This window comes from Delphinapterus leucas, chromosome 15 (genome assembly GCF_059928025.1).
Source record: "Delphinapterus leucas isolate spDelLeu-1000000601 "Yukka" chromosome 15, BTC_Dleu_Yukka2, whole genome shotgun sequence".
Lineage (NCBI taxonomy): Eukaryota > Metazoa > Chordata > Mammalia > Artiodactyla > Monodontidae > Delphinapterus > Delphinapterus leucas.
In genome coordinates, this window is record NC_143143.1 from 87,040,268 (window position 1) to 87,066,716 (window position 26,449).

The following is a 26,449-nucleotide window of genomic DNA, read 5'->3' on the forward strand; positions in this document are numbered from 1 at the left end:
CCTGACTGCAGGACCAGGTCCTGGGCCAGGGCTGGGGTCAAGAGATTGCTCTAGAGTAGCCCCCCTGCCCCCGGGCTGGGCACAAATCTCAGTCACTCGGCTGCACAGGCACACACAACTGGAAATCACAACACGGAAACAAGTGCGCAGCCCCCAGTCCCGGGGGCGGGGGCGCGGCTGCGGGGCAGCAGGCTGGGGTCCCGGAGGAGCACCTCCTGGGTCTTGCCCTGGGGGCTGGGGGAGCTTTGCTTGGGAAGCTGTTTGCTTTTCTTAGGACACGCTGGCCAGGTGGTTGTGCTGGAAGACTGGCCTAGGGCCACAAGCAGAAAGTGGCACTGCTGGGCTGTGACTAGGAACATGAAGTCCCTGCCCCCGGTCCCTGACCAGAGCCCTGCCTTCTGCAGGGGCACAGCGGGGCCGCCTGGGTTCTCCCACGGCCCTGGGTGTTGGTCACCCCAGTGAGACCCCTGCCCACTTCCCCATGTCCCTGCCAGACCTCAGTTTGGGTCCACCTTTTCCTGGCATTGCGTAATCCTCTCACATTTTCTAAATTTGCTCAGCTGATTCATGCAGAGCCGGAAAGGTCACGTAACAAGTACCGAAGTTCACTGGAAGGTTCTTCAGTAGGAAGCCCTGATGGACAGAAGAAGGGCCCAGAGGCCTGTCCTGATAGGTAGCCGTCCTCCCCACGCGTGGAGAAGGGGGCATGGAAATCTTGGCTCAACAGGGCATGCGTCTGACGGTTCACTGGTGGTGGACCTCCTTCAGGCATTGCTGGATCCAGGAGCCTGACTGCTCCTGTCAGAGCCTGTGTCTCCCAGCCCTGCTCTCCTCTCAGGCAGCCACTCCCCTTGGCGTGGCCCCTCCAGGCTGACAGCTCACAGCTCACAGCCCTGACAGCAGATGCAGGGGCCCTTGCCCAAGCCCATGGCCTGACTGCTTATCTCAAAGTTGAGGCAGTGATATCCCAGGTTCCAGTCACGTGCGTGCCAGAGGTGGGGTCAGCCTGTGAGTGGGGGTCCCCACAGAAGGATTTGGGGCTGTCCCTAGAAGACAGGGGTGGATGCTGTGCAGAGCAACTGGATGCTTGCCACGGGGGGCCACGCTCGTGCCCTCCAAGGGCCCCACCACTGGGGAACCTGAGGCTCAGAGAGATGCTCTGTTAGCAAGTGGCAGAGCCTGGACTTGAGTGGGGCTGCAGGTTCCTCCCCCACCCCAGCCCACCCCCACCCACCTCCTGCTGGCCTCCAGGGGCGTTCACTGAGCACCTACTACGTGCTGATCGGCTAGGAGCCCAGAAGACATGTCGTTCCTGAGGCCGGTGAGTGGGTGGAGGTGCCAGGCCAGCTCTGTCTCCAGGGGTGCCTCAGAAAGGACCAGCCCTGAGGGCCCGAGCCCCGGGCCGTGGGACTCCTGGGCAGACTGCCTTCCCTCGGTGGGGGCAGGGCTGGCCAAGTGCCCAGAACAAGGCCTCTTATCAGCCCCTTTGCCTCTTGCCCAGAAAAAACCTGGCCCATTAGCCCAGTCTGCCCCCTACCTGGAGGGGACGGAGCCATCCGGCAGGCTGTATGCGTAGTCTGCAGCCCCGGAAGCGGAGAGGCAGCACCCCGTGGACCCCGATTCCTGTGCTGACCCTTCCTCAGATGGCTACAGAATTGTGGGTCCCAGTGCAAGACAAAAATGTGGGGCCCTCCTCAGAAATTAAAAATTGCAAGATGGCAACAGCTGAGCAGTAAACCAAGCATGGAGCCCCACACGACTGCAGACTGCTCTCCTGTCCCTGCCACTGTGGTCACCTCTCACTCCCCACGTGGGACCCTCCAGGGCAGACCCCCCCAACCCCGCTGTGACCGCCTGGCACAGATTGCTAGCTGCCCCCTCCTCTCCCCTTCCCTGCCTTCCTCTCCGGGGATGGGATGGGGGGAGCATGCCTACCCTCCAAAAGACCCCAAATGCCAGGCTCTCTCTTATGCAAGGCCCCCCCCACCCCCCTCCGCGGGAGCCAGTTCGCTTCTGCCCAGAATGGAGGTGAGGCCGCTGCCGCCAGCCCCTCCCCGCTGGCCCAGACCGCTCCCAGGAAGAGGAATGAATCACACTGCTTTGGGCCACCCCCATCCCTGCTCCCTGGGCATGTTTCAGCTTTGCCCCTTCCCACCCCCACGCCTGGCAGCTCCCCTGGCCTGGCCGGCAGCTCCGACAAGTTAAATTTAACATGCCCCGAGCTGTCTTCCTCCCGTTCCCACCTGCCCCACTGGTCCCCTGCACACAGATGCGCCCACACCCCTCCGCTGCACGTGAGCCCCTGGGAAGGGTGGGGAGAGAAGGACCTGCCTGCCTGGGGGGTCCCCTGTGGCCCCCTGAACCCATATGCCTGCTCATGACGGCACCTGGAACCCAGCGCAGGGCCAGCAGTGCAGCAGGTGCTCAGCAGTCAAGGCATAGCCAGGAGGAGAGAAACCAAGCCTTTTGTCCAGGGACAGCGCTGAGGCTCCCTGCCTGGTACCACACTGGGCACACAGTAGGCACACAGGCTGTGAGCTGAGAGTGCTGCTCTGCGTCTGGCACTGCCCACGCCTCACCGGGTGTCTGCATCTCTGGGCCTGCCAGAGGACGCTGGGGGAGGCCTGGGGGCCACAGTCAGGCCTAGCCACACATAATCTTCTTCCCTGGGCCCTCTGTTTTATTCAGGCTGGAAATGCACTCAGCTAAAATGCTACTGTTCCACTGAGAGTGGCATGGGATAAAGTTTTGGCTAGTGAGATGTGAGCAGAAGTGTCTGGTATATCTTCAGGGACAGATTCTCAAAGGGAGATGATTCACCTGGTGGGGCAGCACCTCTCAGCACCTCTGCTCTTGTTCTTTCCCTTACTCCTTCTTCCTGGTCAAATATGCATGTGATGGCTGGAGCACCAGCAGCCATCTTGGGTTGTGAGGTGACACTGAGGATGGACGCTAGTATTAGAAGAGTGATACAATAAGGTAGGAGCTGGGTACCCTGCCAACCCTGGACAGCCGGGGCTTGTGCCATGTGAGAAAGAAGGACATTTCTGTTTTGCTGACGCCTTTGTTATTCTGGGTTTTTTCATGTGTGCAGCTCTAACTAATCCTAAAAAGCAGGAAGCTAAGTGGGCCCAAATGTCCCCCAGGCAAGGTAGGAGGCCAATTCAGAGTCATACAAGACATTCCATAGGGAAAAGAAAAAGTTGTCCAGTTCCAATAAATCCTGGGTCTGCAGCAGGCCCTTCTGTGTCTTGGAGGATCCCACATATACCAGAGTGGGAAGGGCCCTGAGAAGGGGGACACTTGTTGGCTTTGTTTAAACAGCATTCCCAAACCTGTTTGACTGTGGAACCCTTTCCTCTAGAAACACCTAAGAGCAGCCAGAAAGGCCTTGGGATTCCATGGTACCTCATTTGGGAAACTCTTCAGAGGGTGATTAGGGCATTTACCTGAGACAATACACCTAAAGGTACTCAGCCCAGGGCTGGGCACACAGTAAGTGCTCAATAAATGCTAGGGCTGCTACTGAAGCTAGAAGTGGGGCCCATGTCAGTCAACTCTGAGCATGGAAGCCACCCCCCCCCCCGCAGCCCCTCATTCCTGCCTGTTCCAGGGCTGCAGCCCCCACCCTGCTCTTTCTCTCCGTTTCCGTGGGTCAGCTTGCTCCTGCGGTCCCTTTGCGGGGCAGAGTGGCCTCCTGCAGAGGCTATAGGGGCCTGGGGGCAGAGCGCTGCTGAGTTGGGTGGGATCCACCCGGGAAGAGCTGGTTTGCAAAGCTGCAGCAGTGAGGAAGTCGCGGGGTAAAAAGTTTATAAGAGGAATACATTTTTTCTCTTTTGGCAGAATTTAATGGGTGCAGATTGCTCAGGTCCCAAAGCCATGGGGAAAAAAAAAGAAAAAGCCCTTTGCCGCTGCTATTGATAACTTGTCTCTCTCACGTGGTGGGTTCAAAACTAAAAATACTCTTCTCCGACGGCAGGGAAGCCGAGCGTTGTCACGTTGCAGAAGAGACTTGAAAGCTGTGTGGGGAAGGCTCAGCTTGGGCCACGTGAGGGCCGGGGCCCCACCTCAGTGGCCAGCCACCCTCTGCCCACCCAGGTTGCATCCAGATAGAAGATTCCCCAGCATTCCACAGAAGGGAGCAGGGAAATGTCCTCTCCATGGACCCGGGAGGCGTCAGGGAGAGGAGTGAGCCTCGGGCCGGGCCTCCCCAGGGGCAAAGACCAGGTCAGCAACACCGGGTACCCGGCATCCTTGGATGCCCAGCTCTGCTGCAACTCTGGCCTCACACTGAGATACAGAGACCCATCCAGCCTCAGAAACCTGCTGGGGAAGGAGGTGTGAAGCCGGGGAAAGACCAGTAGGCCGAGGGCAGGGCTGGCACCACACCGCTGGCCCGCTCCGCAGGGTGACCCTGGGCCAGCCCCTCTGTTCTCTGAGCCTCAGTTTCACCACTGAAGGGGGAGAAATAGTCTCTGCTGTGCCTTCTGATGTGATGGAAGGAAGGAGGGAGGTGCACGTGGATGTGCCTCCTGAGGGCAAAGTGAGGGTACGTGCTCCCACGCGGCTGGGGCCTCCAGAGCCCAGGACTCCCGGCCTCGCGCCACAGGCTCAGCCGCTGCCCAGGGGGCTTGTGGGCCATGATGTCACCTGATTCTGATTCAGAAGGAGTTGGGACAGGGAGGCTCCAGTCATCCTCGCCTGGGGTGGAGGGAAGGTCACAGGCAGACGTGACTGCCAGGTTGGCCTGATCTGGGAGCAGTTCTGGTGAGACCAGTCACCCCAAAAGTTATCTACTAGCCCAGCACTTCCCAAACTCTGAGAGTGCACACACGGATGGACCCCTGGGGTCCTGAGCAGACTCTGGGGCCAAGTCAGGCCCGAGTTCTCAGGATGGAGGGGGACACTACGATGACCCGCCCCCTCCCGGCCACAGGGCAGGGATCAGCTGATATCGTGGCCATGAGCCGCGCATCCCCCTCCACTGGTCCCAGGAACACCTGAGCACCTATTTCAGATGCAGATCCTGGTCCGGGAGATATGGGCAGGGCTCTGCCTTTCTGACAAGCTCCTGGGCTGTGCCAGGCTGCTGGGTGGCAGGAACGCACTGGGTCTGGGCCACTTCCTCATTGCAGGTCCTGGGTGAGTTACTTCCCCCGCTGAGGCTCAGTTTGCTCATCTGTACAGTGGGAATGATGACACAGAGTGTTTATTTGATTGGCGGTTGTAAACATGAAACTGGATGAGGCATGTAAATCATGGGGCACTGGCTAATGTCAGCTGTCATCACCATTGTCATCATTATTGCCTGGTCCCAAACCCTCTTTGTCTGCTTTTCTGCTCCCACCTTTCATCCCATTCCTGGAGAATTTTGCTGGACTTGGCCGCCTGACCTAGTGCAGGTTATGAAAAATGCTCCTGATTGGTCCCAAGGCACCCTCCTTCCAGCCTCTAACTGAAGGACGATTCCTGCCCAATTCACAGGGACCAGGAAAGAGAACGCAACAGCTGACCCTTGGAGCCCAGTTTATTGCATCTGGTTAAAGGGGATAAGCCGACATCCCAGCCACGGGACCCATCTGGGATCAGAGCCCACTCCTACCCCTCAGGCCAGGGCAGAGATGGCCGTGCTCAGCCCTCAGTGATCCGTGGGCAGGTGGGAGGCTCATTCACCCCCGCCTCTCCTCTGGCCTGAGCTCTCTGATGCTGCACTCACCCCTGGAGTTCATGGCCGAGAGCTGGGCTGGTGCATGGGGCTCAGAGTCTTAAGAGGCTTGTCAGAGTGAGGGACCTGCGCTGGACTCAGGCCAGGTGCACGAGGGAAGCCGTGGAGCATCTCCGTGGCAACCGGCCTTGTCCTTGTCCTGGCTTGGGAGACTGCTCGCTGCACCCTTCCCTCTCCAGCCGGTGTCAGTTTTTTCACAGGTAACCATGGCAATGCCTTTGTTTCCGAGGCCTGGCCCCGCCTCCCTCCCGGCTTTTCTCTCCAACAGTGGCTGGGAGAGCTCCTTCTCAGTCCCTGCACGTCTCCGGGCTCCCGCTGACAGTGGGCCCACCAGTGAGCTGGGGCCAGACCCTGGTATGGGGATGACTGGCTTTCTGGGCCCAGAAATGCAGCCTGGGCCGCAGCCCTGCCGCACGTGCTTCTGCCCCGCTGTTTACAGGAGGCAGCTTCATCTGCACGGGGGCTGCAGAGGCAGCCGCAGTCCAGCCCCCCCCCGCCCCCCCGCGCCCCCGCTGGCCATGAGGAAATGTTCTGAGGAGGGAGTGCAGAGGCCAACTGGGGCTAGCTTTGTGGAAGACGCGGTGAAGGGCAGGAACCTCAAAAGCGCTACGTGATCAGGGGTGGTCTATCAGCACTCTTGTGGCTCCAGGGTCCCAGCGATGCTTTGGTACCACCTCCAACTGGCTTAAGCAGAAAGGAAGACGTGGCCACTCACATACTGAAAAGTCTAGGATAGAGCTTGCTGAGGGTGCGGCTGCTTCCAGGAGACCCAGGGGTATTTGCTCTTGCTTTCCTCTGGGTTGGTTTCATTCCCAGGTGCCCCCCCTCCCCTAGTGGAGACATGGTGCCCATCAGTAGCCCCAGACTTATCGATGCATCTTTCTGTCACCTAGCCCAGCTCTGTGGAGGTCTGTGACCTCAGTTTTCCCTCTGGCCTGAGCTCTCTGACCCCCAGCAAAAGTCCCAGGACTGACCTTCACTGGCCAGGACAGGGTCACCTGCTCACCCCTGATCCAATCGCTGTGACTCTCAGCAGCCAGCCTGATCCATGTTACTCCACCCACCGCAAACCAGACCCAAGATTTAGATGGGATTGGGTGGGAGAAACCTGGTTTGCAAAGGAAAACCTTGGTACTCATAGGCTCAAAGAGGTTAGTTTACTTGCCCACGGCCATACAGCTAGCTGGTAAGGATGCAAGCTCGGGTCTGACTCCAGAGCTTCTGGGCTTAACCATGGCGTCACTACGGGTCAGTAAGAGCCCCCAAAGGTTTTAAACAAGGGAGTGAACGGTCAGGGATGCAGCCTGAGGGTACACTGGCGCCGGGTTTTGGTGAGTGGTGAAAGGCATGGCACGGAGGGTGGACGGTGGGAAGCCCTGAAAGATGCTTGAGCTGAGGAAGGCAGCTTTAGGAGGGTGACTCCCGCCTCCGCCCGTCCCCGGGGGTTGGGAGCGGCAGGCGCAGAGGACTCAGCGCGCCACGCACCCGCGCCCCGGCCACCCGACTCGCTGTTTGTAAACTCAGCTCATCCAGCCACGCCCCTTCCTCCCACCCGCCCGCCCCTTTCGGGTCAATATCTGCATATCCCCGCCTCCCCTGCCTTGATTGGTTACCCGAGTCGTCACTCCTCCGCGTGGGCCGGACTCCCATGGGGCGGGGGGCGGGGCCGATCAGGCGGTGCTATTAGCATACTCCCGCCTCCCGGCTCGGCCCTCGGGCCGGGCGCTGATTGGGCGGGCGGCGGCCGACGCGGCGGCGCCGGGCGCAGTGAGTGGCGGGCGCCGGCTGTCAGTCGACTGGGCAGCCGGCCGCACTTCCGCCTTGGTGTCAGTGGGTCGCGGGCCTGCGGGGCGGGGGCGGGGCGGGGCGGGCAGCGGAGCTCGGTCGGCGCTGGAGGCATCGCGGTCCAGGTGAGTGACCCGGCCGGGACCCCGACCCCGAGTTGCCTGGGAACGGCGCCCGGCATCGGGCGGGCGGGCCTGGGCTGCGGGTGGCGGGGAGGCCGGGCCGGGACGAGTGGAGCCGGAGCCCCGTGACCCCCGCGCGCCGGCCAGGCCCCGACCCCGGCCCCGGCCCGGCCGGCCCCCCGCCGCCCGCCCGCCCGCCCGCCGGCCGCGTCCCGGCCCGGAGGAAACTTGGGAGGAAAGTTGGCTGCCGGCGGCGGGGGCGGCGGGCCTGGATACCGGGCGGCCGCCCGGACCCCGCGTCGCCGGGCAACTGCGGCCCCGGGCCGCACTGCCGGACACCGCACCCGGAAGTCGGCTGGAGAGCTGGCCCGGGCGCCCCTCTCAGCGGCAGGGATGAGTCGGGGGCCACGATGGGCAGGGGCGCTGGGACCCCCGACTTTCCCTTGTGTCTAAGGTAGCCGGCGCCCGCGGTCAACCAGTCAGGAAGGGTCCAGGGTGAAGAGTCAGTGTCCCTGCTCGCGGGGCAGCCTTCCCTCCGCTCCCCTGCCCGGGCGACCACCTGTGGGTTTGTCTCGACCCTGCAAGGTGTTGTGCTCGTGTCCACCCCTTCCACTGCTCTTCGTTTTGTTTTTGTCAACCTTAGCAGACTGTACCTGCTGTGGAGAGCTCTTTACCTAACACATATGTTAGATCAATTAGATTTGTAATCTGATTTTAAAAGCTTCCTTCTGTTTCCAGTTACATTCCAGAAATCAGCAGAATAAATCTTGAGACTTTATAAGCCCAGAACAGGACTGTTGGGTAATCACCAATCAGTGTTCCCGGGTTTTTCTGGGAGAAGCAACCAGGTGGTGTTACGATGTCCCTGGCCCTCTTGAGTGTGAGGGTCACCTCCCCGGAAGCTGTGTTCCTGTCCCTGGGGTTTTTATACTGACGGGTCAGTCTAGGACAAGCTCTGGACCGGCAGCCAGCAGCTTTTGCACTGGTCCCTTTTCTGGGGCTGCCCGTGCACATCTGGAGACGTGATCTCACTCGGTTCAGTTCAACAGACATTTCTGGGATGCCCGCTACATGCTTGGCTGCAAGCTGCGGGACCTCTCCATCCACTGGAGCTGGAGAGCAGAGGTGTCGTGGGACCCCCGTCCTTGTGGCTCCTTGCCCTGGTGGCAGAGCGAAGGCCCTTGCTGACTTTGTGCGCTTGGCAGTGTTTTCCCATCTCTCCTGGCCTCAGTTCCTTCCTCTGCGACATGTGCCGTTTACCTGGCAGGGCCGATAAGAGCAGCAGATGAAATGCTTGTCTCCAGCAGTCCCTGGCCTGTGGTAGGTGCTCCAAATTTTTCGTTCCCGTCCCCCTTGATGAAGACGGGAACCTTATCGGCTGCACTTCCTCCTTGCGCAGCGCAGCGCAGCGCCTGGCAGGGTGCTGTCATTTAGTACGCAGATGACTGAATCTCCTTAGAATGTACCTTTCCCGTTTGCCTCACCTGTCCTTCTGTTAATAACAGCTCTTATCTAAGATGACAGTAATACGTGACAAGTGTTGTTCCAGGACTGCTATAAGCACATTATATTCACTTTATTCATGTGGTTTTCACAACAAACTACAAGACTTGTTCTTAGTTCCATTATCCTTTGTCTATTCATGAGGAAGCTGAGGAACAGAGAGGTTAAGTAACTTACTCTAAATCACACAGTAGTTAGTTATGGATCAGGGATTTGAACCCAGGCAGTCTGGCTCCAGAGTCTACACCCTTAAATACCTCTCTCTACTGCCTTTTAAAAACCAACGTTTTCATTTACAAGGTCCCCTCAGCATTTTTCTGTGGAACATTTAGTTGTGCTGCATTACTGTGTGTCAGAACTTTGTTTCTTGCAGCACACATAACTGATAGATTTTCATTTTGGGTGAGCATGAATGTTTAGAAAACCATTTTATTTCTTCTAAAATAAAGTAGTAATTCTCTATCTGGCTATCCAAGATTTTGCTGAAATACCCCACCTGCTGCCCCGTTCCCTGGTTAGTAAGGAAGTCGTTGATGTTCATGGTGTGAAAAGGGTGAGTTGGTGGAGGAGGGGTGATGATGGATAGACACACTATAAAGCATGAGGTTGTGATTTTGAATTCATTTCTGAGCGAACTTAATGTGGTGAACTTAAAGTCGTAAACCATGTACTTAGGGCTTTCCTTTCTCCTCCCATGTGCATTCAGAGGGGTCAGCTCTGGTTTAACATTTTGATGAGCAGTGTTATTTCACTGTTTAAAAAGTGCCACTTGACCTTCGTCCTCATGCCTCTTATCCATGCCTTCCAGGAAATGCTAGCAAATGAGTCTTGGATATGTACTTAAAACTAGGTCGACTTTTAAAATCTTGTTATATTCAGCTAATTACGAAAGTGACAGTTCTTTTTCTGGTGGCGAAATTTTGGAAACGTTTTATGTGTTCTTATACTGTCTTCAAATGATTTCCTTAGTATTCCTGTGAAAAGCCAAGGCCGTATCTTTTCCTAGGAGTTTGGCTCTGGTGGGTATAAGGTGTGCAGGGCTTGCATCTTTGAGCAAAAGCTGTGATGACGTCCTCAGGTGGCTAACATGTTCCACTTGAGAGTTTAAGAATCTTTCCGGAGGTGGCCTGGGGCTCTCAGGTTTTGGCCCCATTGCTCTCTGACTTTGATGGGAGGAAAGTTACTTATCTGCTCTTGCCTCAAGGGCGTTGGCCTGTAAAGTGGGTTATTGCCAGGAATATAGGTGAAGATGTAACCTGAGAGGCTCTGGTATTGTAGTAGGTGCTGAGTAGACCTTCTGTCCCAGACCTGAGAGCACTGAAATTGACCCCACCCGACACTGGCACAAACAAATGCGGTGCAGAAGTGAAGCTAAGGAAATCTTTGGTAGGTAGGTTTGGAGTTCTACTGAAATGAGCTACAGTAACATTTCTATGTTATGACTATTCAAGTGGGGTTGTCTTATAAAAAGACCCCTGGACCCATGCAGCACCTCTCCTGAGGACTCAGGATGGAACGCAGACAGCGGGGTGGGGTTTAATTTCTGAAACTTGGTGCACTTTAAGGTTGAACGATAGCTTATTGAGACTGGAAGGAAGTTCGTATTTGAACACTAGTGATTGTTTACAAATACTTAAATCCTAAGAATTTTTAATATTTTAGGCTCTAGTTGGCACTTTAAATGCACTTTCCATGTACAGTGATTAACTCGTGTCTCTGCTGCAGTCAAATCCCAGTCAAATCTGCTGATAAATCCCAGGCGTTGGCGTTGCAGCCGTATCACGCTCTGGCTGGAAGCGTGTGTGGAGCATCGGCCCAGCTCTGCAGCTCCCCTTAACAAACGCGTAATGAAATGGTCACTTCAACGTGTCCGTGAACTTTGTGGCACTTATTTCCTTTTCCTTCCAAATTCAGAAAAGAACTCAGGGTCATTGGGCAGAATTTCAAAGCATCACCATCTTTCAGCTGGATCTCCCGGTGGTGCAAATACTGTAACCTCTGCAGTGAGCTAAACAGTGGAGGCCCGCCTTCAGAAGGGGCTGTGTGTGAGAAACGCGGAGGTCCGGAGACTTCTGCCGCGTGTTCGTGTGTCTCTTTCTTCACTTTTTCATTTCATCAGTGGAATTCTTGCAGGATTTCTTTTGAGACACAAACTCCCACGTCAGTGCTGGCTGGCTCGGCCCTGGCCCTGTAGCCTGGGAGCCTGGTGGGAGCGTGCACACTGTTGAAGGCTTACAGGGCCTGGCACTCTCTCCTGGGCACACACACACACAGCCTCCCTGTCTGTTCAGGACGCCTCCGCACCCCTGGGCGCCGGGGTCACATAAGCAGAGGGAATGGTCTGTGTGGCTTTGGGTTGGGCAGACCTGTCTGACCTCTGAGCTCATGCCTTTACCAGAGGGGTGGGACCACCGGCCTTAACAAGTGCCCAGGGAAGCACCTGTTCCAGGCAGGACGCGGGTTCTTGGGGGAGAGCCTGGCATGAGGAATGGTCGTGTAGGGAAGTCGTCCTGAATCCAGGTTCTATAAAAGACGATGGTCGCCATGGGGGCAGGGGAGGCTGTGTGTTTTACTGAACAAACGAAAGGCTGATTGTGAGAAAAGATCAGCTGTGACCTGGCGCCTGTACCACTGTGCTTGGCTGGAAAGTGACTTCCGCTGTCGCTTTAAACCAGGTAAGCATGTGATTTGATGGCCAAACTGTGAAACTCTGAGGGGGGAAAGGAGCACCACGAAGAATTCTCGCGGTGACAGAATTCTCCGGGGGGCGCCCTGTCCGACATGCGACCGGGAGAACCAGAGCCATCCTGTCCCTGACTTGGTACCAGTGAGGCACCAGTGCCTGTGTTCTAAAGATTAACTGTGGGGCGTGTTCTAACACACGAGGGAGAGGGTAGGGGGGTCCCGGGGTGGGGGCGGCTCCAGAGCGCTGCCCTGGGCTCTGTCTCAGAGGTAGGGCACTGTGGGTTCGGTGCTGAGGCTTCTCACCAGAAAAACCTGCGGAACTCTGTAAAAAATGTAGGCTCACGGCCCAGCCCCGCCATGGGGTGCTAACCTGTTTTGCATCAGGGACCCCCTCCTTTGAGAACTGAATGAAGAGTCTGAGTCGTGTTCCTGGGGGAAAATGAACACAAACAGAATTTTACAATTTTTCTCTTTTTATTTGTTTCTCTTTTTTTTGCGAGGGGGTGGTTAGAAATTTGTGAACTTCCCTGACCTTGGTTTAAACACCCACCCCGTTAGTGCTCAGGAAGCATGGTTAGGGGTGACTGGGGCAGGCGGGACACCAGATGATACATTTCTCAGCAGGGTGAAACCAGTCAGGGGCCCTCAGCAGGTCCTACTTGGGCGAGAGCCGACGTGAAGGACCTGGAATAGGAGAGGGAAGTGGGCGAAAGGGCGAGGATGTGAAACCGGACCCTGCCCTGTGATGGAGGTGGCATCTGAAGCATCCTGCCCCACTGCGTCCGGGCCCTTGGTCCTCATCAGAGATGAACAAGCCGTGGGGAGGGGCACTTCAATGGTCTGCCTTCTCCGCGGCTGTCAGCGCGCTGCCTCTGGTGTAGCTGCCGCTCTTGTGGTTTTCTCTGAACACGGGCCCAGAGGCTATGGATGGGCTCCCTGTTCAGAGCTCTCTCACCCACTCCCCAGGCTGCATTCAAAACACTCTGCTTTACTCTGGGTTCCTGAATGATGAGGTTGATTCGGACAAACGCGTCTGCACTAAAGAACATCCATTCATCTCATGCGGTACTTGTTTGCAGTGCTCTGTGCTGGGTTGTAAAAGCGTGTTCCTCGACATGCGTGGTACGTCTTCGGTGCTCACTGTTGCATAGGAAGCAGTTGGTTCGGGGTGGGGGTGTGGCACGGGGCTGGAGGGAATCTGTCGTGAGCGAGGATGTGGGTGGGGCTCTAGGCTCCTGCCGAGTCCCGGCAGGAAGTGTGGCTCCCGTGGCCGCTCCCGGGGGCCGGGCTGGTTGCCCTGTGCCTGCCCTTCAAGGCCTCCCCATTGGGGTGGAGTATGGCAAACAGTGGGCGATTAATGCAGTTGTTTACACAGCAGGAGGTTCCTTTACCTTCCTCGGGTCTGGAAGCTTTCAGTTTCTTGCCTGAACCCCTAAGCACGTTGGCCAGTCCGTGTGCTGACTGTAACCTGCTCACTGGCGTGGATGAGACGGGAGGCCTCCTGGGGGTAGGCTTTTCCGGCCCCCGACGCTGACACCCACCCTCAGGGAAGAAGCTTTAAGTTCCCTGAAGCATTTGGCAGCTGATTTTGTCACGAAGATCATGCAGCCCTGCAGAAGGCCGGTGCTGTTAAAGCTACACAGACAGAAAACACACGTTTACTTGTTTTGCCCTCAAAATGGCGCTCTGATGGAGCCTCATGCACAAATGGGCTGAACCGGATTCCGCTCGAGTATAAGGAACCCGTGTCCAAAAGGCCACTCGATTCCTCCCCGTGGTCACCGAGACACGCGTGCGCGGGCGCTCTGCAGATGACAGCCACCCTTTCAAGAGGCTTCGCTGGGAATAGAGTCGGGGCATTCATTTGATTCCACCACTAAGCTTTTACAGACACAGGAATATGAAGGCCTGATCTTTCTTCAGCAGCTAGCAAAATGCACATTCAGTGAGTACAAGGTGAGAAAGCCAGGGTGGCTTTGAGAATAAGAATAAAGGGCAGGCTTGGCCTGATGCCCTTCTCTGCGCTCCATCCGTGGCTGGCTGTGGAAGGCTGCGGAAACCGGGCCAGCCCTGCTGCCGCCGCCTGGACTTGTGCGCGGAGGCCAAGCACTGCCGGCTCCGCCTGCCGCCTCCTTCCCACGTTCCTCCCTCTGCTTGGTGGGGCCACTGGAGCTTCCTAGGGCCCCCGTGGTGTCCCAGCCCAGTGAGGCCCTAGAGCGCTCTGTCCAGGATGGACGCCACCTGCCACCTGTGGGCGGTTGAAGTGGAAGAAATTCAACTGGGTCGCATCACAGAGAAAGAAGCATTGGCTTCCTCTCCACTTGATTCAAATGCTTAAGGTCACCCGCGGCCAGTGGCCACTGCCCTGGGCAGAGCACGTCCGAGCATTTCCAGCATGGCCGGAGGTTCTGCAATGCGGCTCTGGAATCTGTACAGGTTGAGTGTTTGTTTCCAGTTAAGTTTTGTTCTTTCTGTTTTGTTTTTTTTTTGTGGTACGCGGACCTCTCACCGCTGCGGCCTCTCCCGCTGCGGAGCACAGGCTCCGGACGCGCAGGCCCAGTGGCCATGGCCCATGGGCCCGGCCGTTCTGCGGCACGTGGGATCCTTCTGGACCAGGGCACGAACCCGCGTCCCCTGTATCGGCAGGTGGACCCCCAACCACTGCGCTACCAGGGAAGCCCCAGTTTTGTTCTTTTACAAAAGAAAGAAAGTGGGCACCGTGGCATGGTGGGCGTGACTAGGACAGGGGTCGTTAGGCATCCAGGTGGGCTTACTTTGCAAAGTGGACATCTCAAAACTGAAACACTGAAACAGTCAGTGACCATGGAGGTGTGGCCAGGAAGCACTGTCCTCCCTCAGTGGCACTGCCCCGTGGAGAGGGTGAGGCCTCCTGGAGGCCCCAGGGCTGGTGGTGGCCGCCCCGGGCCTCGTGCCTTTCCCGGGAGCGGCTGGGTTGGGAGAGCCTCCCCAGGCCGGCGCTGTCCTCAGGGTGTGTTCCCATCACCTAGCAGCCTCGGTTTCACTTTTCCCAATTTAATTTTCCCATCCCCATCCTTCAGTTCTTAATTCCTCCTGATAATAATTGTGTCCGTTGCGTGTTAAACTCTGTGGTTTTCACACTCAGAGGTGACACTGGTTCCACATTTTTGGTGGGCACCCCAGCTTGTGTGCTCTGGTAACATTTAGGCATCACCATAGCATCTTTCTGGGGTGTGACAGGCCAGCCTCAGGCGGCGTGGCCAGGGTGGTCCCTGTCAGGCCACTCCCTGGGAAGGAGAGGCCCTTGGGGAGGCGCCAGTGCCTTTGGTTTGCTCTGTCACTGGCCTGTGGCACGCTGCTGCTGTCTGCACTGTGCACGGGCCTGTCTGCTTCTGGGACGGGTTTGGCCTTGACCTTAAGAGCTGTGGGGCAGTGAGAGTCTTACGGATGGACCGTGCTCTTGAAGGCTGCTGCTTGCTTGCTTCTGTTTCTGACTCGTTCTTGATGGAAACCCAGTTTTCTGCATCCGGTGGGTTGAGCAAGTGTCCGGTTAGTGAAGCTTGCTGCTTGGCTGAGGCCCTGGCCATGTCTCACCTGCAGTTCTTTGGGGGCACCTGCTCTGTGACCGCCCTCTGAGTGTGACCCTGTGGGGGAAGGGGGTGGGACCAGGCTTCGTGGAATCTTCTCTGCGGGTCTCCTGGCCAGTTCTTCCACGCCCTGTTCCTCAGTTTCCCAACCCGCCTCCCGCCCTGAGCCACTGCCCTCATAGCTCTTCAGCTCCCTGATCTCACTTGGCCAGTTGCCTTTCCTGGTGGAAATGGGCTGCAAAGTTTATGCTGCATTACACTGAACGTTAGAAGGAGAAACATACCCTGAGGTTTGAGTGTTGGATGGGGTTTGGGCCCTTCTTAGCGCGAGTCTGTCATTTGAGAATCTATCAAAGTTCCCAGTGGAGCTTTTCCTTTCCAGAGTACTGCTGTGTAAGCTTGGCACCCAGAGCGCGGAGTTCTGTGCATAATTGTTCATTTCTTGTTTGTCCTACTTGCTAATGTATTTTTTTCCAATTAAAAAAATTCAGGACTTTCCTGGTGGCGCAGTGGTTAAGAATCCGCCTGCCAATGCAGGGGACATGGGTTCGAGCCCTGGTCCGGGAAGATCCCTGGTCCGGGAAGATCCCACATGCCGCAGGGCATCTAAGCCCGTGCACCACAACTACTGAGCCTGCGCTCTAGAGCCCGCGAGCCACAACTACTGAAGCCCGTGAGCCACAACTACTGAAGCCCACGCGCCTCAACTCCTGAAGCCCACGTGCCTAGAGCCTGTGCTCCACAACAAGAGAAGCCACTGCAAGGAGAAGCCTGTGCACCGCAACGAAGAGTAGCCCCCGCTCGCCACAACTAGAGGAAGCCTTCGCGCAGCAACGAAGACCCAACACGGCCAAAAATAAATAAAAATAAAATAAAATGAGAAAAAAAATTTTTTTAATTGTGGTAAAATACACATAGCATAAAAATCACCATCTTGACCACGTTTAAGCGAGCAGTTCAGTGGTTGTATGTATAGCCATCACCACCGTCCATCCCCATCGCTCTTTTCATCTTGTAAAATGGAAACTCTTTACCCATTAAACACCAAGTCCCCACCCCCTCCCCCAGCCCCTGACAACCACCTTCTACTTTCTGCCTCTATGAATTTGACTCCTCCAGGGACCTCAGATAAGTGGAATCACACAATATTTGTCTTTCTGTGTCTGGCTTATCTCACTGGTCAAAATGCCCTCAGGGTTCATCTGTGCTGTAGCATAGTACAGGGCTTCCTTCCTTTTTAAGGCTGAATAATATTCTACTGTATGTCTAGACCGCATTTCGCTTATCCTTTTGTTTGTGGATGGACACTTGGGTTGCTTCCATGTTTTAGCTATTGTGAATAATGCTGCTGTGAACTTGGGTGCACAAATATCCCTTCGAGACCTTGCTTTCAATTCTTTTGGGTATATACCCAGAAGTGGAATTGCTGGATCACATGGTAATTCTATTTTTAATTTTTTGAGGAACTGCCCTACCGTTTCCCACAGCAGCTGTACCATTTTACATTCTTACCAACAGTGCACAAGGGTTCCTGTTTCTACATATCCTCACCAAGACTTGTTATTTTCTGTGTTTTTTTTTTCTTTTGATAGTAGCCATCCTAATGGGTGTGAGATTGTATCTCATAATAGCTTTGATTTGCATTTCCATGATGTTTAGTGAGTTGAGCATCTTTTCATGTGCTTATTGGCCATTTGTATGTATGTTCTTTGGTGAAATGTCTATTTAGGTCTTTTGCCCATTTTTGAATCAGCTCATTTGTTTTTTGTTATTGAGTGTTAGGAGTTCTTTATATATTCAGGATATTAATCTGTTGTCAGATGTATGATTTGCGAATATTTTCTCCCATTCTGGGGTTGCCTCTGTACTCTGTTGATAGTGTCTGACGCACAGATTTTTAAATTTTTCATAAAGTCCAGTTTGTCTAATTTTTCTTTAATTGCCTCTGCCTTTGGCGTCTTATCCAAGAAATCATTGCCAAATCCAAAGTTGTAAAGGTTTTGCCATATGTTTTCCTCTAAGAGTTTTTTAGTTTTAGATCTTACATTTAGGTCCTTGATCCATTTAGAGTTAATTTTTATATATGGTGTAAGATAGGGTCCTACTTCATTCTTTTGCATGTGGATATCCAGATTCCCAGCACCATTTGTTGAAGACACAGCCCTTTCCTTCTTGAATGGTCTTGACACACCTGTCACAAGTCACTTGATGGTATATGTGAGAGTTTATTTCTGGGCCCCCTCTTCCATTGGTCTTTGTGCTAGTACCACATTGTTTTGATTACTGTAGTTTTGTAGTAAGTTTTGAAATCAGGAAGTGTGAGTCTTCTGGCTTTGTTCTCCTTTCTTCAAGATTGTTTTGGCTATTCAGGGTCGAGATTACATACGAATTTTAGAATGGATGTTTCTGTCTCTGCAAAAAACATCATTGGGGTTTGATAGGGATTGTATTGAATCTGTAGACTGCTTTGTGTGGTATTGACATCTTTTTTTTCTTTTTTTTAAATTGGAGTACAGTTGCTTTACAATGCTGTGTTAGTTTCTGCTGTGCAAGGAAGTGAATGAATCAGCTATATGTATACCTATATCCCCTCCCTCTTGGACCTCCCTTCCACCCCCCAACCCACCCATCCAGGTTGTCACATTATGTCTTTAATTTCTTTTGGCAGTGTTTTATAGCTTTCATTGTACAGTCTTTAACCTCCTTGGTTAATTCCTAAGTACTTTATTGTTTTAGATGGTATTGTAAATGGAATTGTTTTTGTTTTTATTTTTTAGAAAATGTGGTATTTTTTAAAAATTAATTTATTTGACTGTGTTGGGTCTTCATTGCTGTGCGCGCACTTTCTGTAGTTGTGGCGAGCGGGGGCCACTCTTCGTTGTGGTGCGTGGGCTTCTCTCTGTGGTGGCTTCTCTTGTGGAGCACGGGCTCTAGGTGTGCAGGCTTCAGTAGTTGTGGCTTGCAGGCTCTAGAGCGCAGGCTCAGTAGTTGTAGCTCACGGGCTTAGTTGTTCCGCAGAATGTGGGATCTTCCCGGACCAGGGCTCAAACCCATGTACCCTGCATTGGCAGGTGGATTCTTAACCACTGTGCCACCAGGGAAGTCCTTATTTTTTTAATGTAAGTGATGGTAGCTGTAAATTTTCCCCTTAGCACTGCTGTCACTGCATCCCGTAAATTTTGGTGTGTAGTGTTTTCATTTGTTTCTAAAGATTTCCTAATTTCACTTGTAACTTTTTTCTTTGATCTGTTGTTTTTTTAAGAGAATTTTTTTGTTTTGTTTTGTTTTGGCTGTGCCGTGAGGCTTGCCGGATCTTAGTTCCCTGACTGGGAATTGAACCCGGGCCCCCGGGAGTGAAAACCTGAGTCCTAACCACTGGACCACCAGGGAATTCCCAAGAGAATGTTACTTAGTTTCCAGAATTTTGTGAATTTTCCATTTTTCCTTCGGTTACTGATTTTTTTTTAATTAATTTTTATTGCAGTATGGTTGCTTTACAATGTTGTCTTAGCCTCCACCACATAACAAAATGATTCAGCTATACACATACAGATATCCCCTCCCTTCTGGACTTCGCTCCTATTTAGGTTACCACAGTGCATTAGGTAGTGTTCCTGGTGCTATACAGTATGTTCCCATCAGTTGTCTGTTTTATACGTAGTACCTGTTACTGATTTCTAACTCATTCTCTTAGGGTCAGAGAAGATGCTTTGTATATCTTTCATTTAAAATCTCTTGAGAAGTAATCTGTGGCCTAACATACGGTCTATCCTGGAGAACATCCCATGTGTACTTGAGAAGAAGGTGTGTTCTGTTGTTGGGGGGAGTTCTGGATACGTCTGTTAGATCTAGTTGGTTGATTGTGTTGTTCAAGTCCTCTGTTTCTTTCTTTATCTTCTATCTGGTTGATGCTTGCTAATGTATTTTTAAATTACTAAATAAAATTTATATTATTTTGAACAATTTAAATTCAGAATTGATATTTAACCACAAAAGTAGCTTTAGAATCTTCACATTATTGGTGAGCTTTTCTTTCTTTGTGAAGATCACACCTACAGGTTGCTTGCCCGTTTTTTATTGCGAAAGAGAAGTAAATGCGCAATTCGAGTCTCTAGTGAGTTGACCGTGGAGACTAACCCCCAGGGCCCTTAGCCAGCCACTTATTCCTCAGTGACTGGGTCTGCTTTTCTAAGAAAATGTAAAGATGGGCTTGTAAGACTTGAATGCAGGTCTTCATGTACGTGGCGGTGGACACTGCGTCTGGAGCCGGGTCCTGGGAGCTCGGGGCAGCGCGGTCGGAGTGGGCACCTTGAAGAGAGCTGGGGGGCCCTGTGGGGGGCCTGGCACCTTGTGCGGACCTGGCAGCAGTGGGGCGCCCTGGCTGGTGTCCCCTGAAGAGGCCGGGAGGGAGCGCTTGGGGCGGGGCTGGAGGAGGGGCCCCGGAGGCCAGCAAAGATGTCCAGCACAAGCTTATTTTTCCGTGTTTTTCTCTAGAGTTAGAAAAGGAAGCAGCTGACCAGAAAGAGCTGATTTTAAAAAAAGAAAGCCCTTTCCTGAAGCACTGTCTTCATGGATCGTTCTCTGAGGGCACAACAGACGCGTTGGAAAAGAGGCTTCTGCTCCCGCCCGCGCCGTCCCCTCCACAGGGGTGTGGCCGGATGGGGGCGGGGCCCACCTCGGGGTCAGAGGCCACTCAGCCGGGGCGAACCGGCGGGTCCTGCAGCAGCAAGCTTTCTGAGGGGGGTCAGGTGGGGGGGAAACTGAGGGGGAGCGAGGATGCCCTTCCCTCTCTGCCCCCAGAGGGCCCCCCACCCGGGAGAGGCCCCCCCATCCAGACCTGGCCTCCTCACCGCCCTCTCGTGTGGATACTCCGTAGCAGTGCCTAGTTTCCACTGGGCAAAACAAAGAAGATACAATGTGTGAATCGCCTGCACTCTGGGTGGGATTAACTCTCCACCTTGCACACGCGAGCAAGTCTGATGGCTGCTGTGAGGCTTTTGGACGGGGCTCCGGTACTTGGTGAGGGTCGGACCACGTGGTCCTCGTAGCAGGATCGCAGGGACTGCAGCCGTGTCACAGTCCCAGCTGTCGGCCCAGCCTGTGACTTCAGTGTTTGTCCAGCCTGACATCTTACACCCTCATTTTAAAGACTTTCCATAAGTTTGGATTGATTTACTTTTAACATTAGGACTTGTGTTACAGGTGAGGAAGCATATAAAAAAGGAAAATACCATGGCTTTAAACATGCCTTTTATTATGGGAGATTTTATTTTTTAATAACAAAGGATGTAGTCTTTTATTATTTTTAAAAATTATTTTTTAAAGATTTAATTTTATTTATTTTTGACCGCGTTGGGTCTTCGTTGCTGCACGCGGGCTTTCTCTCGTTGTGGTGAATGGGGGCCACTCTTCATTGCGGTGCACAGGCTTCTCATCGCGGTGGCTTCTCTTGTTGCGGAGCACGGGCTCTAGGCACGAGGGCTTCAGTAGTTGTGTCTCGCGGGCTCTAGAGGCTCAGTAGTTGTGGCGCACAGGCTTAGTTGCTCTGCGGCATGTGGGATCTTCCTGGACCAGAGATCAAACCTGTGTTGCCTGCATCGGCAGGCGGCTCCCTATCCACTGTGCCACCAGGGAAGTCCCGGGAGATATTAAATGTACAGAGAAGCAGACAGAATAGCACAGCGGTCCCCTGTGAGCCCATTTCTAGCCTCAGCAGTTTACCAGTTCCAGGCCCATCTTGTCCCATTAATCACTCTGCCCAATCCTCCCAAGTCATTTTGAAGAAAATCCCAGACATGCTATCATTTCATCTGTACATATTTCAGTGTGTAGCTCTAAAAGATAAGGCCTCTTTTAAAAATATATTAAAAAAAATTTTTTTTTTGGCCGTGCTGCACAGCATATGGGATCTTAGTTCCCCCACCAGGATCAAACCTGCACCCTCTGCATTGGGAGCACGGAGTCTTAACCACTGGACCGCCAGGGAAGTCCCAAGCCTCTTTTAAAAAAGTGCAATTATGACACCTGTGCCTTTTTTTAAAGTATCATTTTTGTGGTATAATTTGACATACAGTTAAGTTGCACATATTATAGTGTACAGTGAGTTTTGACCTATGTCTACACCCATGAAACTGTCACCTCAGTCGAGATAGCAAAGTATCCCTTCCCCTGTCATTCTCATTTTCCTTTGTGATTTATTGGTTGAAGAAGCTGGGCTTTGCCCTGTAGACTTTCCCAGAGTCTGGATTTTGCCCACCGTGCCCCCACGGTGGGGTTTAGCACGCTCCTCTGTTCTCTGTGCTCCGTAAGTTGGTAGTTGCAGCTGGAGGAGGGCCGGGTTCTGGCTTGCTTTTCTTGACAGGACCCCTTCAGAGTTGTCACATAGCACATCTGGGTCTATGATAGCACAGCTGTGGGTGGTCAGTGACCAGACATGGGAATTCATCAGGGTTGTACACGGCGATGCCACACACCCTGAGTCCTTCATGGATCGGCAGGAACACCTCTAAAAAGTGGGACAGAGAGGGACTTCCCTGGTCCAGTGGTTAAGAATCCTCCTTCTGGGGGCTTCCCTGGTGGCGCAGTGGTTGGGAGTCCGCCTGCCGATGCAGGGGACGCGGGTTCGTGCCCCCGTCCGGGAGGATCCCACGTGCTGCGGAGCGGCTGGGCCCGTGAGCCATGGCCTCTGAGCCTGCACGTCTGGAGCCTGTGCTCCGCAATGGGAGAGGCCACAGCAGTGAGAGGCCCGCGTACCGCAAAAAAAATAAAAATAAAAAATATTTAAAAAAGGAATCCTCCTTCCAATGCAGGGGACGCGGGTTCAATCCCTGATCGGGGAACTAAGATCCCACATGCCAAGGGGCAACTAAGCCAGCGTGCCACAACTACTGAGCTGGAGCGCTCTAGAGCCCGCGCCACAACTAGAGAGCCCACTCGCCACAGTGAAAGATCCCACATGCGCAACTAAGACCCAATGCAGCCAAATAAATAAATAAAACAAAGTGGGACAGGGAGTCTGCACAGGAAGGCCGCTGAAAGGCTCGACGCTTTCCTGTCGTGTCCTCGTTTTCAAAAGACTGTGTTGGCATCATCCATCCAGTGGTGACCAGTTAATTTCTTTTTCAGCATTTCTGTGAACTCAGGGACTTAAATGTATGGAATGTGTTCCATCCGTCTGGCTGTTCACGGGGCCCACATTGTCCCGTTGTCACAGTGGGAACCTCTGTAGGTTCGACTGAGCCTTTTGACCTGACCCCAGTCGTCCTGCCAGCTTCCTGCTGCCTGTAGAGGGACCCGAGTCCTGGACTGAGCCATTTCTCCTCCAGGAAACACTGGTTCCTTTTAGTGGCTTCTAGAGATCAAATATATTGCAGGATGTTGTAGATGGGACCTGTCATATCAGAGAGGAATCAGAAGCAAGTAATAACAGCTTCTCTAATTTGCCAAAGAAAACTCAACCATCAGCTACTGAGTGAGGCTTTGAATGGGTGTTTCCAGAAGCTGCATAGGTGTCCGGTTCTGCTGGCTGGTTGGGAAATTGGGAAAGGAAAAGGAAACTCTGGAAGAGCCTTTTGGGGAAGGAAGAGCGGAATGACCTAATGCCAGTTTGTTGCATAATGTAGACGCTCACATGTGCTCAGGATGGAGCCCAGAGATGAGCGCTTTGGAGGTGTCACCAAGCTCCGTGTGGCCACTCCAAGGACGGAGGACGCATCCCCCCTCGGGACCACCCGTTCCTTCACTGCCCTCAGAACTGGAGGAGAGCTCTTGGTCCCGTCGCTACGTGGCTCACACAGTTAAATATGGGTCTCTGCTTATTTTCATAAAAAGTCAAACCTTTTGGGATCAGGTTGACCTCTTGCTTCAGTCTCTTGCCATTTATGAAATACTGCACTTCATGATGGGAGAAGTTAATATGCATGAGTTCTACTAAAATATTGAGCTCAAATAATTTTGAGAAAATTTAAGTTGATTACAGTTTATACTGATAACAGCCAACTTACACAGCAGTCTTAATTCTCTAGAATTGAAAATTGGTTTCAGGTTGATGTGAAATAAATGTTTTCACATAACTTTGCATTTATTTATAACCGTTTGTTCCAGCTTCTGGTAAAGATTTGCAGTGGCCGTCAGCGGAGGTGTGTTGGGGCCCCAGCGTGTGGATGCCTCACCTTAGCTAACCTGCCTCTCGACGTGTCCACGCGCCCCCAGATTAGCCGTTTCACTGCTTCCCTGTATAGTGTAGTGGCTTTTAAAGTAACTTCAGGTAGTGGTTCCTTGTTGACGTGCTGCCCGTTGACGGATGCGGGTATCATGACTGTTTCCTCTTGTGTGAGATCCGTCCTTTTACTTCTTTGCTCAGATGTAATTGAGATTGACCTCAAGAATGGTGAATGGGTATTTTTAAATGTTTCTAAACCATACAACTTCGGAAAGCTAAGTATACCAAAATGTTTGGGTTTTTTTTCCCTTTAGGTCTCCAGTGCCTATTGGATTTTCACCTTAAAAAGTTCAGAGCATGAAATTTCTTACACTGTCGATGTAGATCCAGTACAATGATTCAGTAGAAGACCCTACAGATCAGGGGGCGGAGGAGCCTGGCACTGAAGGATGAACGGAGAGGAGGAGTTCTTCGATGCCGTCACAGGTGAGCGGAGGGAGAGGCAAGTTCAGAGATCGTGTCGTGAGCACGAAGCCCCGGGACCCAGGCCTTGGAGGTAGCCCGGGGACGTGAGGACGGCCCAGGAAAACTGTGTGGAGAGAGAGCTGACATGTTCCAAGGCACCAGCCTTCAGTAAAAGCATGTGTCCTATCCTAGGTTTGGGGGAAAACATCACCTTTGGACCACTAAAGATAACAAGAAAGGGCAACTGTGCTTTAGTCTTTAAGAGTTGCCCTGGGGTGTAAATATTTTTATTGGGATCCTAAGTGAGATGGCCAGCATTCTTATATTATTTATACTTAATGATCAAAAGCGTATTGTCCTGTCTCATAACTGTATCGTGTTTTGCGCTGCTTAAAGTCTACCCAAAAATGTACCTGCTTTAATTTACAACAATTTAATTTACAACAATTTAAAGTACATTTACCTGCTTTGGCAGCAGCTCTCACCGTGTCAGAGTTCAGCTCTGTTTCGCTTCTCACACACCACTGTGAGTGCTGGTACACAGCCTGGTGGGCACAGTGCATGGCGGGGTGGCAGGCGGAGGAGAGGCGGGCTGGGTTGGCTCACATTTGCTTAGAACAACCCCTCCTCGTCCTTTTCCCGCCTGAGGGACAGATGACCACAGGGGGCCCCAGAACTCACGTTCAAGACGCCCCCCTCCCCCCCCAACCCCGTTGTCTGCCCTCCACCCTCCTCGTCAGCAGGGGGAGCATCACTTTGCTTTTTCTAGTGAGGGGTCCCCTTGGTGGAGACGGACTTCAGGAGACTCTTCCAGCCCATGCCCCCCTCTCAGGTGTGGGAACATAGAAACAGCAGCTCTGAAATATTACTGCCGCCGGGTTTTTCAGCGCTAACCCTCCCAAGGGCAGTCAGAGGGGCACTTCCGTAATCAGTGCCGAAAGCGCGTGGTGCCCAGCACGACAAAACGCTCTTTCCTGAGCACTGTCACTGTTCCCCGGGACACCTTTGCCGTCCTTGCTGGCGCTCCTGTCTCGTGGAGCCCTGGCCCTGTGCTCCCGGGTGTTCAGCGGCCATGCTTCTCCTGAGTGAAGGGTTGGAGCAGGTTGAGGGATGGGCAGCCCGAGATTATTGACTTATTCTTGTCCGAAGCCCCAGGAGGAGCAGGCCCTGAGCTCATCGCTGTTTTCAAAGGCTGAACTGCTGAGCCATCTTATCTTCCGTGACTTCATAGCTATTGTGTTCCTTGTAGACGTGTTTTCCTGGGAAGCGTGCTTGTCTGCTTAACCCGCACGCCCATCAGTAGTCTTTCTCGCAGTTGAATTCCCACCAAGCGGGGTGTTTGTCAGGGAGTCATGCCCTCAGGCCACCTGGCCCTCGCAGGCTGACCACGTCTGAGACCAAGCGGGCCCGGCCTCGGCGTGGCCTTCTCACCCGGGAGCCTCCTGGGAAACTCCCTTTCACCTGGGACCAGTGTAGATACTCCGGAAGGTCTTTCCCCAGAGAGGGCTTGAACTGCCTGGAGTGCCGTGTGTAGGTGATCCCATCCCTGCCTCTCCGCACGGCGGGACCTCTCTGCGTGTCCCTGAGATGCAGGCGGAAGAGGCAGATGTCTAGGTGAAAATAATTCCTCGCCTCAGCCCTTTGGTTCCCAAGCAAATAACAGAAAGACAAAAAATATGAAGTCTCCCAATGCAATGAAATACCCAGTCAGTGACTACTTCACTGTTTATAGAATCGGCCTTACTTTGTGACTCTAATTTAAAAAGTGTTTAAACCCAGCAGTTATTAAATGAATGACTTCACTAGGCAATTACTGGGGCTTCCCTGGTGGCACAGTGGTTAAGAATCCGCCCGCCAATGCAGTGGACACGGGTTTGAGCCCTGGTCCGGGAAGATCCCACATGCCGCGCAGAGCAGCTAAGCCCGTGCGCCACAACTACTGAGCCCACAAGCCACAACCACTGAAGCCCACGCCCCTAGAGCCCATGCTCCACAATAAGAGAAGCCACCGCAGTGAGAAGCCCGCGCACCGCAACGAAGAGGAGCCCCCGCTCGCCACAGCTAGAGAGGGCCCGTGCGCAGCAATGAAGACCCAACGCAGCCAAAGTAAATAAATAAACAAATAAATTTTTAAAAGATAGGCAATTACTTCCTACAAGAATCAGTACCTTTATTTACTTATTTTCAGTGGTTGTGGCTTTTGGGCTCAGTAGTTGCCACGTGAGGGCTCTAGAGCACAGGCTCAGTAGTTGTGGTGCGCGGTCTTAGCTTCTCCGCGGCATGTGGGATCTTCCCGGACCAGGGCTCGAACCCGTGTCTCCTGCATTGGCAGGCGGATTCTTAACCACTGTGCCACCAGGGAAGTCCAAGAATCAGTACCTTTAAATTGAAAGGTTTTAAAGTACATGAAAAATATGTACAGATTAAGGGTTGTAAA

General features: G+C 53.3%; 1 protein-coding gene across 6 annotated transcripts in view; it reads left to right on the forward strand.

Moving 5' to 3' along the window:
* The first annotated feature begins 7,533 nt into the window (after positions 1-7,533).
* The window catches only part of OSBPL2 (oxysterol binding protein like 2), a 43,540-nt gene continuing 24,624 nt past the window's right edge, over positions 7,534-26,449 (forward strand). For 3 of the 6 annotated variants that reach the window (XM_022597360.3, XM_022597361.3, XM_089897146.1), the window contains exons 1-2: positions 7,536-7,635; positions 23,862-24,033. In XM_022597360.3, the coding sequence (XP_022453068.2) occupies positions 23,997-24,033 (37 nt within the window). In that variant the 5' untranslated portion in view covers positions 7,536-7,635; positions 23,862-23,996. Of the gene's footprint in view, positions 7,636-23,861; positions 24,034-26,449 lie in introns of all 6 variants that reach the window. The other 3 variants (XM_089897145.1, XM_022597359.3, XM_022597362.3) reach the window with 3 other exon arrangements.